Source organism: Musca domestica, unplaced genomic scaffold (genome assembly GCF_030504385.1).
Source record: "Musca domestica strain aabys unplaced genomic scaffold, Musca_domestica.polishedcontigs.V.1.1 48, whole genome shotgun sequence".
NCBI lineage: Eukaryota > Metazoa > Arthropoda > Insecta > Diptera > Muscidae > Musca > Musca domestica.
This window is the reverse complement of record NW_026712340.1, coordinates 6120540-6133572: the sequence shown is the minus strand read 5'-3', so window position 1 is coordinate 6133572 and position 13033 is coordinate 6120540. Positions and strand designations below refer to the sequence as shown.

The 13033-nt window shown below is 35.7% G+C and overlaps 1 protein-coding gene across 3 annotated transcripts in view; it reads right to left on the bottom strand.

The window, feature by feature from the left end:
- LOC131804712 (pyruvate dehydrogenase (acetyl-transferring) kinase, mitochondrial-like) overlaps positions 1-13033 on the bottom strand; it is a 54888-nt gene that overhangs the window by 8352 nt on the left and 33503 nt on the right. For all 3 annotated transcript variants that reach the window (XM_059127814.1, XM_059127816.1, XM_059127815.1), the window contains exons 3-7: positions 7891-8098; positions 7634-7824; positions 4624-4973; positions 4334-4558; positions 1228-1326 (exon numbers count right to left, since the gene is read on the bottom strand). In XM_059127814.1, coding sequence (XP_058983797.1) covers positions 1228-1326; positions 4334-4558; positions 4624-4973; positions 7634-7824; positions 7891-8098 — 1073 coding nt within the window. The remainder of the gene's footprint in view (positions 1-1227; positions 1327-4333; positions 4559-4623; positions 4974-7633; positions 7825-7890; positions 8099-13033) is intronic.

Genomic DNA, 13033 nt, shown 5'->3' with positions numbered 1-13033 from the left:
ATGTAGGTTTCCAGTCAAAGTGAGAGTAGTGATAGAGTAGGAGTATTCACTAAACAATAACCAAAAACAATATAATTTAAAATGTGTTTCCCAAAAAATGCATTATTTTGTTTTATTTTCATTTATTTAAAACGTATTAAATATTTGTGCACGCAATGTGATGTTGAGTTTTGGATTTCACTTACAAAATAACAAATGTCGAAACAAAAAACAAATAATACAATGTATTTCTTTTTGACTAAATTAATAAACAAAGTTTTAAATTTAATAACTAAAAAGAATAAAATTAAAGTAAAATTTTCGATTTTATGTGTTTTTTTATTATAATTATTATTTTACATAGAGGATATACATAGGGTAAGGTAGGTATAGACTTATAGGATAGAAAGAACAACAGATAAAAATGAAAGTAATCAACCATAACAATAATATACGTATGTATGTATGTTTGTCTGTTTGGTGGTCTTTATATGTTTAAGATTGTTTTAAAAACTACAACTCAAATTAATTAATAAATAAAAGCCACTATGTCTTGCATAAATGCAAAACCACAATTATTATATAGAAATTTCTTATTTGCAAATATAGCTACAGAAGATAGATCCAACTAAGAAAAAAATCAACAATTAGCATTCACTCTCATCAGTTTTGTTTTGTTTTTCTTTTATGACATACACAGCTTCTTTTCATCACAATTCTTTGTCTCGCGTTAACCGAAATTATGTTTGACAATTTTGGAATGTCGACCAAAATTAGAATAATTAAAAGCTAAATACATTTTGTGTGTTTGCGTGGTGTTTTATAAACATGCTTTGTAATTTTAAATTAAAAGCCGAAAAATATTGGAAATAAATATAAATTTCGTAACTAAAAGAATATTATTTTACACCTAAAATTAGCCAAAACAATAAAGAGTAACCAAAACCTTTATCAAAGCTTTTTTACCCAAATTAACACAGCCCTAGAATTAGTTTTCTTTTCTGTACACAAAAGTATGTAAGGCCAAAGGACTACATCATACGAAACCAATTTCAATTAGTCAGAATAATGAAACTTTTGTGTGAGGTTATGTTGGTATTTTTTTGGTGGGTGGGTTGTTTGTTTGGTTTGTTTTTGGGGGGTTGTGTTAGATTGGTGTTAGCTGTGTGAGTCTTTATAATTCACATGTTGGATGGGTTTTCAGTTGGAGGCGTGTATGACATCTCGTTTCCTTTTTGTATGTTTTACCTGATTGGACCAATCACCGGTGGGCACTGTGGCTCTGTAGAACTTCGAACTTGTCTTATTGAAAATTGGCAGCAACTCGTTAGCCTCGTCAGATAAAGCCTGTAAGAAAAGAAAAGCAGTAAATAAATCATTATAAAAATGGGAATAGGATGTAAAATTTGGGATAACCATTATAAACCATGTTTGTATCTAAGCCTATTACTTAAAGAAAGATTACTGCCAACTAAAAACTCGGCATAGGGATATACTACAAAACATACACACACATACAAAATTTTCTGAAGATATCTCCTTTTCACTGAACATTTATAATGATAATTTCTAGTATAATACAGGGTGAGATGAAAAAACTGCAACCAACTTCAGACCGCTTTAATTTCTAAGCCACTCCTCCGACAGCCGTTAAAATTTTTCCAGTGACAACTCATTATATTGTTTACAAGAGTACTAAAGCATTTTGGTGAGAATTTTCCAGAAAAAAGTTATTCGTGATGGAATTCAAGCGTGATAGTGTGATTTCTTTATATTTGGCTGGAAAACCACAAGTTGCTATCGTTAGAGCACTAAAGCATTTAAATGTCAATAAATCTTTTGTGACTCGTACCATCGCAACGTCAAGGAAGTGGACGAAAGAAAACATCATCATCAGCAGAAATGGCTCGAAAAGTAAAGAAGCGACTTGATCGAAACTCGCGTCGCAGTGGCCGAAAATTGGCTCGTGAGCTGAACATATCGCAATATTTTATTCGGCAAATATTGAAAAATGAGATCGGGGTAGAGGCATTGAAATTTCAAAAAGTGCAAGAACTTACACCGCAACTGAAAGAACATAGACTCAAAAGAGCTAAAGAGTTGCTTCGCTTGGCCGAACGTGGCCAACTGCCTCCGATTGAAAACATTTCTCTGATGAGAAAACATTCGTTGTCCAGCAGTTTGTAAACAAACAAACTGACCATGTTTACTATTCAAAGAGTTCAGCTGAAAATGTGCACCTTCGGTTGGCCACCAGAACTCAAGCGCCGGCCATGGGGATGGTGTGGGCCGATTGTCGCTCTCCGCGCTCGTATTAATCGATCGTGACATCAGAATAAATGCCGAATATTATCACGAAAATATGCTGGAGGGTGTAATAAAGCCTTGGGCACGCAAACATTTGGCCGCAGACCTTGGACATTCCAACAGGACTCAGCACCATAGCACTCAGCACGCACCACCCAAGAATGTTTACAAAATGAGCGTGTGACGGTTTCATTGGCCGTTTGAAGGCTATAATTCGTGCCAAAGATGATCAATTCGAACAAACCTAAACTTATTCTAAATTTTGATGCTATTTCAGACATTTCTTGCTTTCATTCGATAAAATTAAAAAAAAATGTAAAAATTATGGCGTTTAACATTGTTGATTTTTTTATCTCACCCTGTATATTAAATATTTTCCGAAACTGTAAATGACTAAGTGAAAACGCCAAACCTACTGAGAAGCGAAAACCAATGCATGCATACGAGTTCGAAGAAAGAAATCTTGTGATCTCCATTTAAAATCCCTGTCATGTAGATAGATATTATTTAAAGCCAGTTTCGGAACGCTCTGCTCAAATAGATTGTAAGATTTAACACACTTTTAACTGAAGAGCCGCCAAACATAAATACGTTACTGAAACCAAGAGATACCTGATAAGGCTTGCAGTCGAACTGCCTACAATTCATTTGTTCCATTGGGGGAAAGCAATACATCAGCAAACTGCTGATATACAAAGACAACAAGGATATTAAGAATTCGGGTGCAAATTTGATCTTCTGTATCATTGTTTAATCACTATAAACATGTATAGATATTCTCTAGTTATTCTTTTACATTTTATCATATCTTTGCATACGCACACATTCCAAATGACAAAAAACTGAATGTATAATAATAAAATAAGTCCAATCAGGGGTTATCTTTCCTTCGAGCATAATCCTGAACATGGTCCAATTATAAGGTCTATCAAAAGGCGAATTCCCACAAAATACAACTCTGCCACCTACGATTATTGTCAAAAATTGGTTTTAGAGCGAAAAAGAAAATATTTCGCCTCAACAGAAAAATATTACAGCGAATTTCTGACATCAATTGTGACACAAAATATACATATATAAAATATTTAAATATTGTTTTAATGTAAATGAATGAATGAATCTCGAGGATGTTATTGTATTGCCTGGACTTATTATTTCCTTTAAAGTCTTCAAGATTTTATTGGAGTAAAACAACAATATATTTTTGTTTTTTTTTTTTTTCGAGAGTTTTGTTTTGCGAGAAGAGAGGGTGAGAGAAAAGGTTTTCTATCGCGCTCTGGATGAAATATGCAACACATATAGGCGATGGAAGCTTATAAATTATCATGGCATCAATATCGAAAGGCTGGGTGTGGGCTTAATGAAGGTGATTGATCTGGGTTCGTGATCTGAAGTCTAGGACGTGGACTTGGTTCCTGATCTACTACACAGCGACAACGTACAGTTTCCAATGTACATGCGAGAGAAAGTGTCCGCTAATGCCGTTCGCGTACCTACACAGGCTTTGTAATTTATTTACATAACGCCACAGAAAATAATTGAATTGCTAAATGTTTTTATAATCTTATTTCTCTTCAAATAAAACGAAATAGCGGGGTTTTCACGAATTGTATTACAGCTGCACGCATTTTTCTAGCCACGTTTTAAGGATTTCTTTAGCTTCAGTTGAGGGATTCTTTGCGAGACCTTAGCTGTGTCTACAGCATTTGTGTATTTTTGTATAAACATTTAGATTACATAATTGGGTCTCCACATTGTCAGCAGCATGGAGCTAATTCAAAAAACCCCCTTTCTTTCATATTTCTATTTTTTTTCGTAAATTAAAAATGTTTAGACAAAGAAAACAAGTATTATTGACATTTGTGGAAGTTGTAAAGGTATCAGCTGGTCTTGTTTGTCGACCTTATAATTGGGCCATGATCCTGACCAATGTAAATACATTTTCGAAAGCCTACTTCTTTAATCGATATTATATAAATGTAATTTGACAAATAATTTCCTTGGGAAAATCATTTAGTTATTTGATATTAATTACTAACGAACTCACCTTCAAATAGATAATGGCATCAGTGCCATAACCTTCACATGACAACAAAACAATATCGCCATGGAAGTAACGGGCATATAAACGTGATATGGGCAAACCATAGCCATAACCGGCCAAAGGAACGGTGTGTAAATCCGATTTAGATGGCTGGGGAGCCGTACTATACATATACTTAAACAATTGATCAGTTTGTGAACGTGGAATACCGCCACCCTGATCTGAGATCTGAAAGCCAGAAAAAAAATAATAATCAATTTAAATTTTACATAGCATAACATTTATAATTGTACCTTAACACAAATGTCTTCTTTGCCACGCACAATCAACACTTTCAACGGTGGCAGCGTCTCACATTTATCCTGATCGTGATGTTCAACAACAGCACGCATGGAATTTTTGAATAGCTCAAAGAGCATATGATACAAATGCGATGGCACATAAACGGTACGTATCGGCAGAGTCTCACCATCCATTGAGTTGTGTTCTTCTATTTCTAATGCAGGACTAACCAAATAGTATTGGTCGCAAAGGAAACGAGCATTTTCATAGGCATCTTTAACAACATCCGATATATTACAGGCAGGATCTAAGCAACCAACATGACGGCCTTGACGTTCCATTGATTCACCGAACAGGAGAGCTGGTGGAATAAATTTAAAAGTGTAATATCGTGTGATATAATATTTAAGTGAATTTGGCAATTTTTTTGTTAAATAATGACAACAGAAAAATGTGATCAGTAAATGAGTATCAGATCGAATTAAGCTAGAAATAGCACACTGTTTGTGTTCAAAGAGAGCTTTTTTTGGTGAATATTTAAAAAAATTAAACTCAAGATCCCTTAGTAGTCGCAGTCTTCAAACGTTTGCGCCCAATCAAAGGAACCTTTTACAAAATTAAATTTCGGTTCCAACTCCAGGTTAAAAAAAAATACTTGCTACTTTTACGGACTGTACTCTTCTCTAGAGAGAGCGGAGTAAGTTTGACAGGGCAATTAAAGAATTGTAGCGTGTAGGCAACTTTATTACACGACGGTCCAATACGAATTTAGACGACTGTACCATCCGAACGTAATTGGGTCAAAACTACCTTGGTTTTATCTAGACAGTCGACGTTCTTCTGCTACAATGGATGGAGTGGACTCCGAGAACCGCATTAATACTATAATTATTAATGGCATCTGTGACTGCAACAGTATGAATGCCACTCAGACCTGTCTGATCTTGATCTAGAGGCTGTCTCTTGTAGCATTGGAAGACCTCGCACGATAACACCCAAGCAGATACTGCAACGAAAGCAAAAAGCTGTCGTACGTGTAGATGGTCCACTGACGTCATAAGAAGGCATCCTGTCACAATTCCCAGTGCAGCATTCTGGCAGGTAGTTAATTTAGTGTTGAATATTTTCATATTCCTCGCGTGGAAGTAGGCGGAAAGCTCCACCAGAAAGGTGTTCAAGGTGAAGGTGTCATCAGCACTGGGGACGGACGCCATGATCGTACAATCATCCATATCTATATCTATCTCTTCGGTAGAGGTTAAACAGTTCCGAAGATATCACCTCACCTTGGGGAATTCCCTGTTTAACTCAACGGGGTTTAGATTACTTGTTCCGGAATTCCTCGTACGACTGGGTTAACTCATTTACAACGTTTTAAAACTTGGCCGGAGGTTATTTCTTTCCACATCCTCAAACAATGTGGCGTGGTTTACTGTATCAAATGTCTTTGAAAGGTCAAGCGCTACCAACACTGTTCTATGACACGGTTTATTCTAGTTTAATCGTCGAGGAATATGTGGGGATATGTGCTATGTTGTGGACGGAATCCTTATTGATGGTTGGCAACTGGATAGCTTCCTCAAGAGTCTTTGCTATTGGCGACAAAAGAGAAATGATTCGCCTTTGTTGGTATCCTTGCCTGGATTCAGTAGCGGGAACACAGATTGAAAAGTTTCAACATTACCACTGAGATTCCGTCTGGGAACAACTCTTTGGATGACATAATGTTTCGGATGATATTTGCAACATCGCTCATCGTAAATTGGATCAGTCACCGTCGTAAAAAGTGACTGAGGTCCCATCATCCTTTTCCCAGGGTTCGAGAGCGATTTAACCGTTAACCACATATTATTCATACCTATTCCAATGTTGCAACACTTTAGTCTAGTCTAGCCACTTTTTTCTCTTATGCTCCGGTACCAATCGGTTGACTTTCAGAGTCAGTTCTCTGATTCAGGCATCAGAAGGGTTAGAACGACGGGGATCAATCAACTTATATTCTAGTCCTGCTGCTTCTGCTGGGATTTTTTTTTTTTTTGATAATGTTTCGGAAATTCTTGTTGTTCCTGAACATCGGAAGGGTTGGGTATACCTCTGAAGCGAAGGTTGGTAACCTCTCTGATTTCTGGACAGTGAACTTTGGTTAAGAAAAGTGCGACGTCCCGAAGTTATGAAATCCGGCTATTTGCTTATGGAGGCGATTATTCGGAGAGGGTCTGACCCAAGAGAAATTACGGTTTGCCAAGTCACGGGAACTGTGACCCTTTCCTCTTATTCGGATGGGGACATCCTAGTTTACTGTGCAGAACGTGGAGCAGTCAATATGCTCCGCCAGCGTTGATCCCATCTGATTAGTACCTAGCAGTATTTTTTTTTTTTTTGTACTGACGAACAGTGAAATGTACCCTTGCTAACTCTGGAATGTTTAAATACTTCACTTCCAGAACTTGCTTTTTCAGCAAAGCTTACGACCTGCGTTTTATTTTGTTAGATGTCAAAAATGAATGGCTACCTTAGATATTATCTTTAATCTTGATCTATTGTCAGCTTTCGTAACTTTCATTTTGATCCCTTCCCGTATATACGTGTGGAAAAAATTTTTCACAATAATGGTTGGACTAAAGATTTCATTATATCCTTGGGAAGCGGTTACACTATATGTAGCCCATTGTGCCACACAAGAAGTCTAGACATGCTTATCGTTTACCACAAAAAGGGGCATAGACGATTTAATATTTAAGTTGCATCGAAAACAGATTTATATAACTAGGCCACGCACGGTCGTTGCCAAGCACTATAACAAGTAGAAAGTGTAATGAAAAAACATCATAAATCACATTCCAAGTCCGCTACTTAAATTTTCTTAACTAATCAGAAAAGAATACAATTTGATTAGAAGACTGTGGAAAAATATACATATATAATGTTTCACATTGTACTCTGTCTGGTCCGAGTATGAAAATTCGCAGACATTTGTGAAAATTATTCAAGACTGACTGAAGAATGATGCATTTCACTTACTATGCTGATTGATTAACATGCGTATGCTAATACGCGACATATAAAGACGATCCAGAAAATATTGTATTGAGGTTTCCATCGATGAATCAACATTGCCATTTTCCGTTTCCTTCATTTCAATGACACCCTGGGCCATTGTTTGAACAACATCACTGTGACGATTGCGTATGTGTTCCAGGGCGCTGCAGAAACTGTAATAGAATTATATGACGATATATTATTGGGCTGTCTTAAGACAAAATAAGATCTCAACTTACGATTGCAGATTATCGTGTGTGGGCTCGGCCTTTTCATATTCCAACACCTCTTCAAAACTTTTCATATACCATGAACTGACTTGACTCACTGAGCATGTATTGAGTAAATTATCAGGTAATAGAGCAATTTCTTTCATAATATTGGCCAAACGCACCGGAAGTTCTTTACGCAGAAAAATAAACGATTTCTTTTCGCAGGCATTTTGACCTAAAAATAAAAAGAGAAGAGAACAAAACAAAATAATTAAATAATATTTTATAATGATAAGGCAAATCGCACAGCAATATGTTGTTAGTATTAAAAAATTATAACAATAAACAATAACTTATCTGAATACCACCCATTAATCAATGTTTTGAAATGGCTAAAGAGGCCAGCAAATGTCTCGTGATATATGGAATGGAAGTTTCTATTACGTAGTACCGGCCTCCTCTTTCTAAATGGCAATGGGAAGCTTTAGGAATTCAGCCATTGGAAAGAACAACGTCTTATAATTTTCTTTTTTGGTCTTAGAACCTTCGAATCAATATACATATTCAAATGTTTTCCCTTTTCATCATGTGCAATCTATCAAAATAAACATTTGACGTTATTATGGTGGCGATAAAAGCAAAAGAAGTCAAGCCTGGAGCGATGACGATAATATTGTCTAGACATAAATTAGGGCGTTTGGTGTGTCGAGTTTTTTTTTTTTTTCTTGAAATTTTGGCAAACGTGTGCTAATCACTTAATGCGGCACACTTTGAATTGTTTTGATAAAAAAGTTTTTTTTTTTGCCATAAATTTTAGTTCACCATTAGATGGGTGTGTATTTAATTTACCATTACTATTGCAATAACTTCAAAAAGTCGTGGGAGACGCTATAAAGTATATATGTATATTCAGCCGATTTAGCCCTATCTATCGCCTAACCGCTCGTCTGTCCGTTTTGCACAGTCATTGACATTATGCCTTCAATGTTTGGTATTTAAAATTGAATATATTGGTCCACGTTTAGTTATAGCCTCTATGTAACGGAACCTCCTGATTTTTTGTATTTTAGAGTTTTCTGCCCTCTCCTACTAAATTAACCCAAATTTGACATTTCGACTTCTCTGTGAAAGATTAACTCTTCTCAAAAAATATTCCATATAGAACCATTTGGTGGTATAGCCCCCATATGTTTCGGATTCTTTGTGGGAATCATGGTTTTATGTGGGCTTTAGCCTCCAAATGTTAGAGATCAGATTTGCTTGTTTTTACTAGCAAGTTTAACAGGAAGTTTACTCTCCACTTGTTTGTGCGAGCAGTCGTGAGTTACTCTTGAAAAAGAAAAATATTATGAGTCCGAATCAGAATAGAGCAAGAGTTTATTCTAAGACCACAATCGAGTGGAAACCATTATTCTGTTTGCTGATTTGTATGTGTGTGTGTGAAGCAAGGGATGGGTGGATTTTGAAAAATACAATACAACAACCTCATCATATGCTTTGTTGGCACAGATTGGTGACAATGTTCCTTAAATGTTTTTTGTTTAGATGATTTTCTCTTTCGAGTTGAGGTTTTTGTTGTAAAAGAGTACTGGACAAGAGTTGAATCTCTTCAATTTCGAGTAGATTTTACTCGAACTCGGAAAAAAACAAAGTCTAATCGTTCTTTTTGGAATGACATAGCAAAATTCATCTCTTTTTCACTTCATCTCTTTTTTCACTTGCAGAAGTACATCCGCTCGAGTTCGAGTAAAACTCCCAGAATATCGAAGCTGTTATTTTAACGATAGACGTTTAGACTCATTTTGTCAAGCAAACTTGTTGTAATTTTGCATTTTTCAGTCCTTAAAGCAGACATCCGAAAAACTAGCTGGAATTTGAACAAAGAGTGAAACTCACTCGAATTCGAGCGAGAGCGCTCCCGGGAGCGAAAAAAAACGATCAAACTCAAACTCCGATGTCGCTCAAATATGAGTGAGCATATTTTCCACGCTTTCGGCAAAAATCGAGCAGATTCCACTCTTACCGAACACTCTTTTAGTTTTTGTTGTACCAAGATCACCCACCACCCCTTCTTTCCTCTATCCCCCTAATATTAGAAAACAAAAAATTGTTTCACTCATTTTCACTCTTAGAGCAAATTATTGCTCTATATTGAGCGGTTCTGCTCCCACTTTAATTTTTCAAACACTTCGTAAAAAACACCCACAATTTGATCTTTCCCGCTACAAATGTTGGTCCATTATTTGGTATTGCTTTATATAATAACACTTCCTTATATCAGAAAACAAGATATTTTTTCACCCATTTTCACTCTTAGAACAAATTCTTGCTCTATCTTGAGCGATTCTACTCCCATTCTAAATTTTCAATCAGATGTGACTGGGGATTGCTCCCGCACAAAACAAAAGAGTGTCGTTTTGACATAAGCCCCACATACACAATGTTGCTGGAGTTTGACATTTTTAAGCCTTAAAATGTGGCAAATATCGTCGCAGCTATTGTTGAATGTATATCCAGGCGCCCAATAAGACCAATGATTTAAAATATTTACAGTTTTCACATTTAATTGAGTTAAAATTAACAGACGAATACCCTCAGCCATTGTTCGATTATTTAAATTTATTTTGACTTCTGTTATGATTATTCAAACTGTTGACCCTCTATGGAGTGGGTTCTGAGGGAATGGGCCAATATTGTCTATTTCATATCGGATTTAAATAAATACGATATATACAGTCAGAGCCAAAAGAAAGTTTACACCTTCATACACAGTAGTATTAACATTTTTTAATATCTTTGTAACTTGAGTTTGCGCAACTTTTTTTTGTAAAATAAAAACATTATTGAATCCATTTCAAATTAAAAAAGAACAACAATAAAATTCACACAACAACAACAAATTTATTCAAAAGAGTAAATAAAAAGCATATTTCACGCGTCAAAAGAAAGATTACAGTTAGTCTTCTCAGTTTGAAAGGCTTCTGGTACAAGAACAAAGAATGCTTAATTGCCGTTATTTTTTTTGGTTTGGTATGTTAGGAGTTGTAAAGAGTCATTGCTGTTCTAATTGTCATCAAGAAAAGATTTGCTAAGTGTTCTTAAGCCAGAAATCTATGATGGGTAAACAGACTTCTACCGATACAAGAGAAATAGTGATTAAATTTCATAATGAGGGCAAATCATTACGCGAAATCGGTTCTATTATTAATAGAAGCCATGCAGCAGTAAAAAAAATAATTGATAAATATAAAAATTTCGGAAAAGTAGAAAATCTTCATAAAGTTGGAAGGCCAAAACGGCTAAACGAAACTGAGATACGGTCCGTAGTAAGGACTGTGAAGCAAAATCCAGCCGAAAGTGCAGTGAAAATCGCAGAAGCAATATCGGAATCTTCAAGAAAGACAGTAAGTGCCAGTACAATACGACGAGCACTCCACGCCAATGGATTACATGGTCGTGTTGCTAGAAAAAAAGCCGTATATATCCAAGGTTAATCAAAAGCGACGACTGGATTATGCAAAAAAGTATAAAGATAAGGATATTACTTTCTGGAAAAATGTTGTTTTCAGTGACGAGAGCAAATTTGAGATATTTGGCAAAAAGAAATTGGGAAAAATATGGAGAAGTAAGAACCAAGAGCTGGCAGAAAATAATATGGTAGCGACCGTTAAGCATGGCGGGGGTTCAGTGATGGTGTGGGGATGTATGGCGGTGAGCGGAGTGGGTAATTTGGTGTTTATCGAAAGCACTATGAATAAAATAGACTACCTAAATATTTTAAAAAATAATTTACGCCCCAGTGTCGAGAAATTGGGTTTGGATTCTACATGGGTCTTCCAGCAAGACAATGACCCAAAGCACACTTCAAAAGTTGTGAAAGAATGGATGTTGTACCATGTACCCAAACAGTTGGATCATCCCCCACAATCTCCAGACCTCAATCCTATAGAGCATTTATGGGAGTATCTCGACCGCCAGATAAGAAAAAGGACATTTACGAATAAGGATATGTTGAAATCGGTTATAATGGACGAATGGTCAAAAATTCCATCCGAAGTGACAGAAACTCTTATAGAATCAATGCCACGAAGATTGCAAGCTGTTATTAACGCAAAAGGAAAACACACAAAATACGAACTTTTTGCCTTTCTTTGTTTTTTGTTTACTGTAAACTTTCTTTTGACGCGTGAAATATGCTTTTTATTTACTCTTTTGAATAAATTTGTTGTTGTTGTGTGAATTTTATTGTTGTTTTTTTTTTTTTAATTCGAAATGGATTCAATAATGTTTTTATTTCACAAAAAAGGTTGCGCAAAATCAAGTTACAAAGGCATTAAAAAATGTTAATACTACTGTGTATGAAGGTGTAAAATTTCTTTTGGCTCTGACTGTATATGGGGTAACTTGGTAACAGATTGGTAACTTCCTTCACTATACATGACACATGTGCTAATCTTTAGAAAATATTAACATGAGCGTGTGGTACCAGTTATAATCGACCAAAGTATTTCATTTTCATGCTTCATCTAATACATATAAAAATATTAGTATGGGCAAAATTACAAGAAAATCGAACAGTTATGTCCAATTTTATATGAAATCATAAATTCTATATAATCTAAGGTTTCTGGTAGAGAAGTATTTAGATATAGGAAGTTGTAAGGAATCACTGACGGGTTTCGCAAGTTATGTCAGATAAAAGTATTAAAAATTGTGCAATTTGCGAATTTGGTTTTTCAACATATTGAGACCTATGTGGGGAGGTACCAGAAGGAATGGTCTGATCTCTTCCATCTTTACAACAGATTTTGTGTTGAGGGAAATATTGAGATGTACCAAGTTTGAATGGAATCGGATGTTAATTTCGCGTTTTATGAGCTTAATGGATATTCAAAATTTCGTGGGGGAGGTACCAGAAGGAGTGGACCGATGTATTCCATCTTAACACCAGACCATGTGTTAAAAAAAATATTGGAATGTGTGAAATTTGAAGACAATCGGACATCACATTTTAAAAGTGTTGTAATTATTCAAAATGTTTACCCTTTCTCGGGGAGATACTTGATGGAGTGGACAGGTATTGTCCATTTTTCGAACCTGACCTAACACTGGCGCAAATATTAGGATTTGCAAAGTTGGAGCAAAAGCGGATTATCATTTCTCTTTCTGT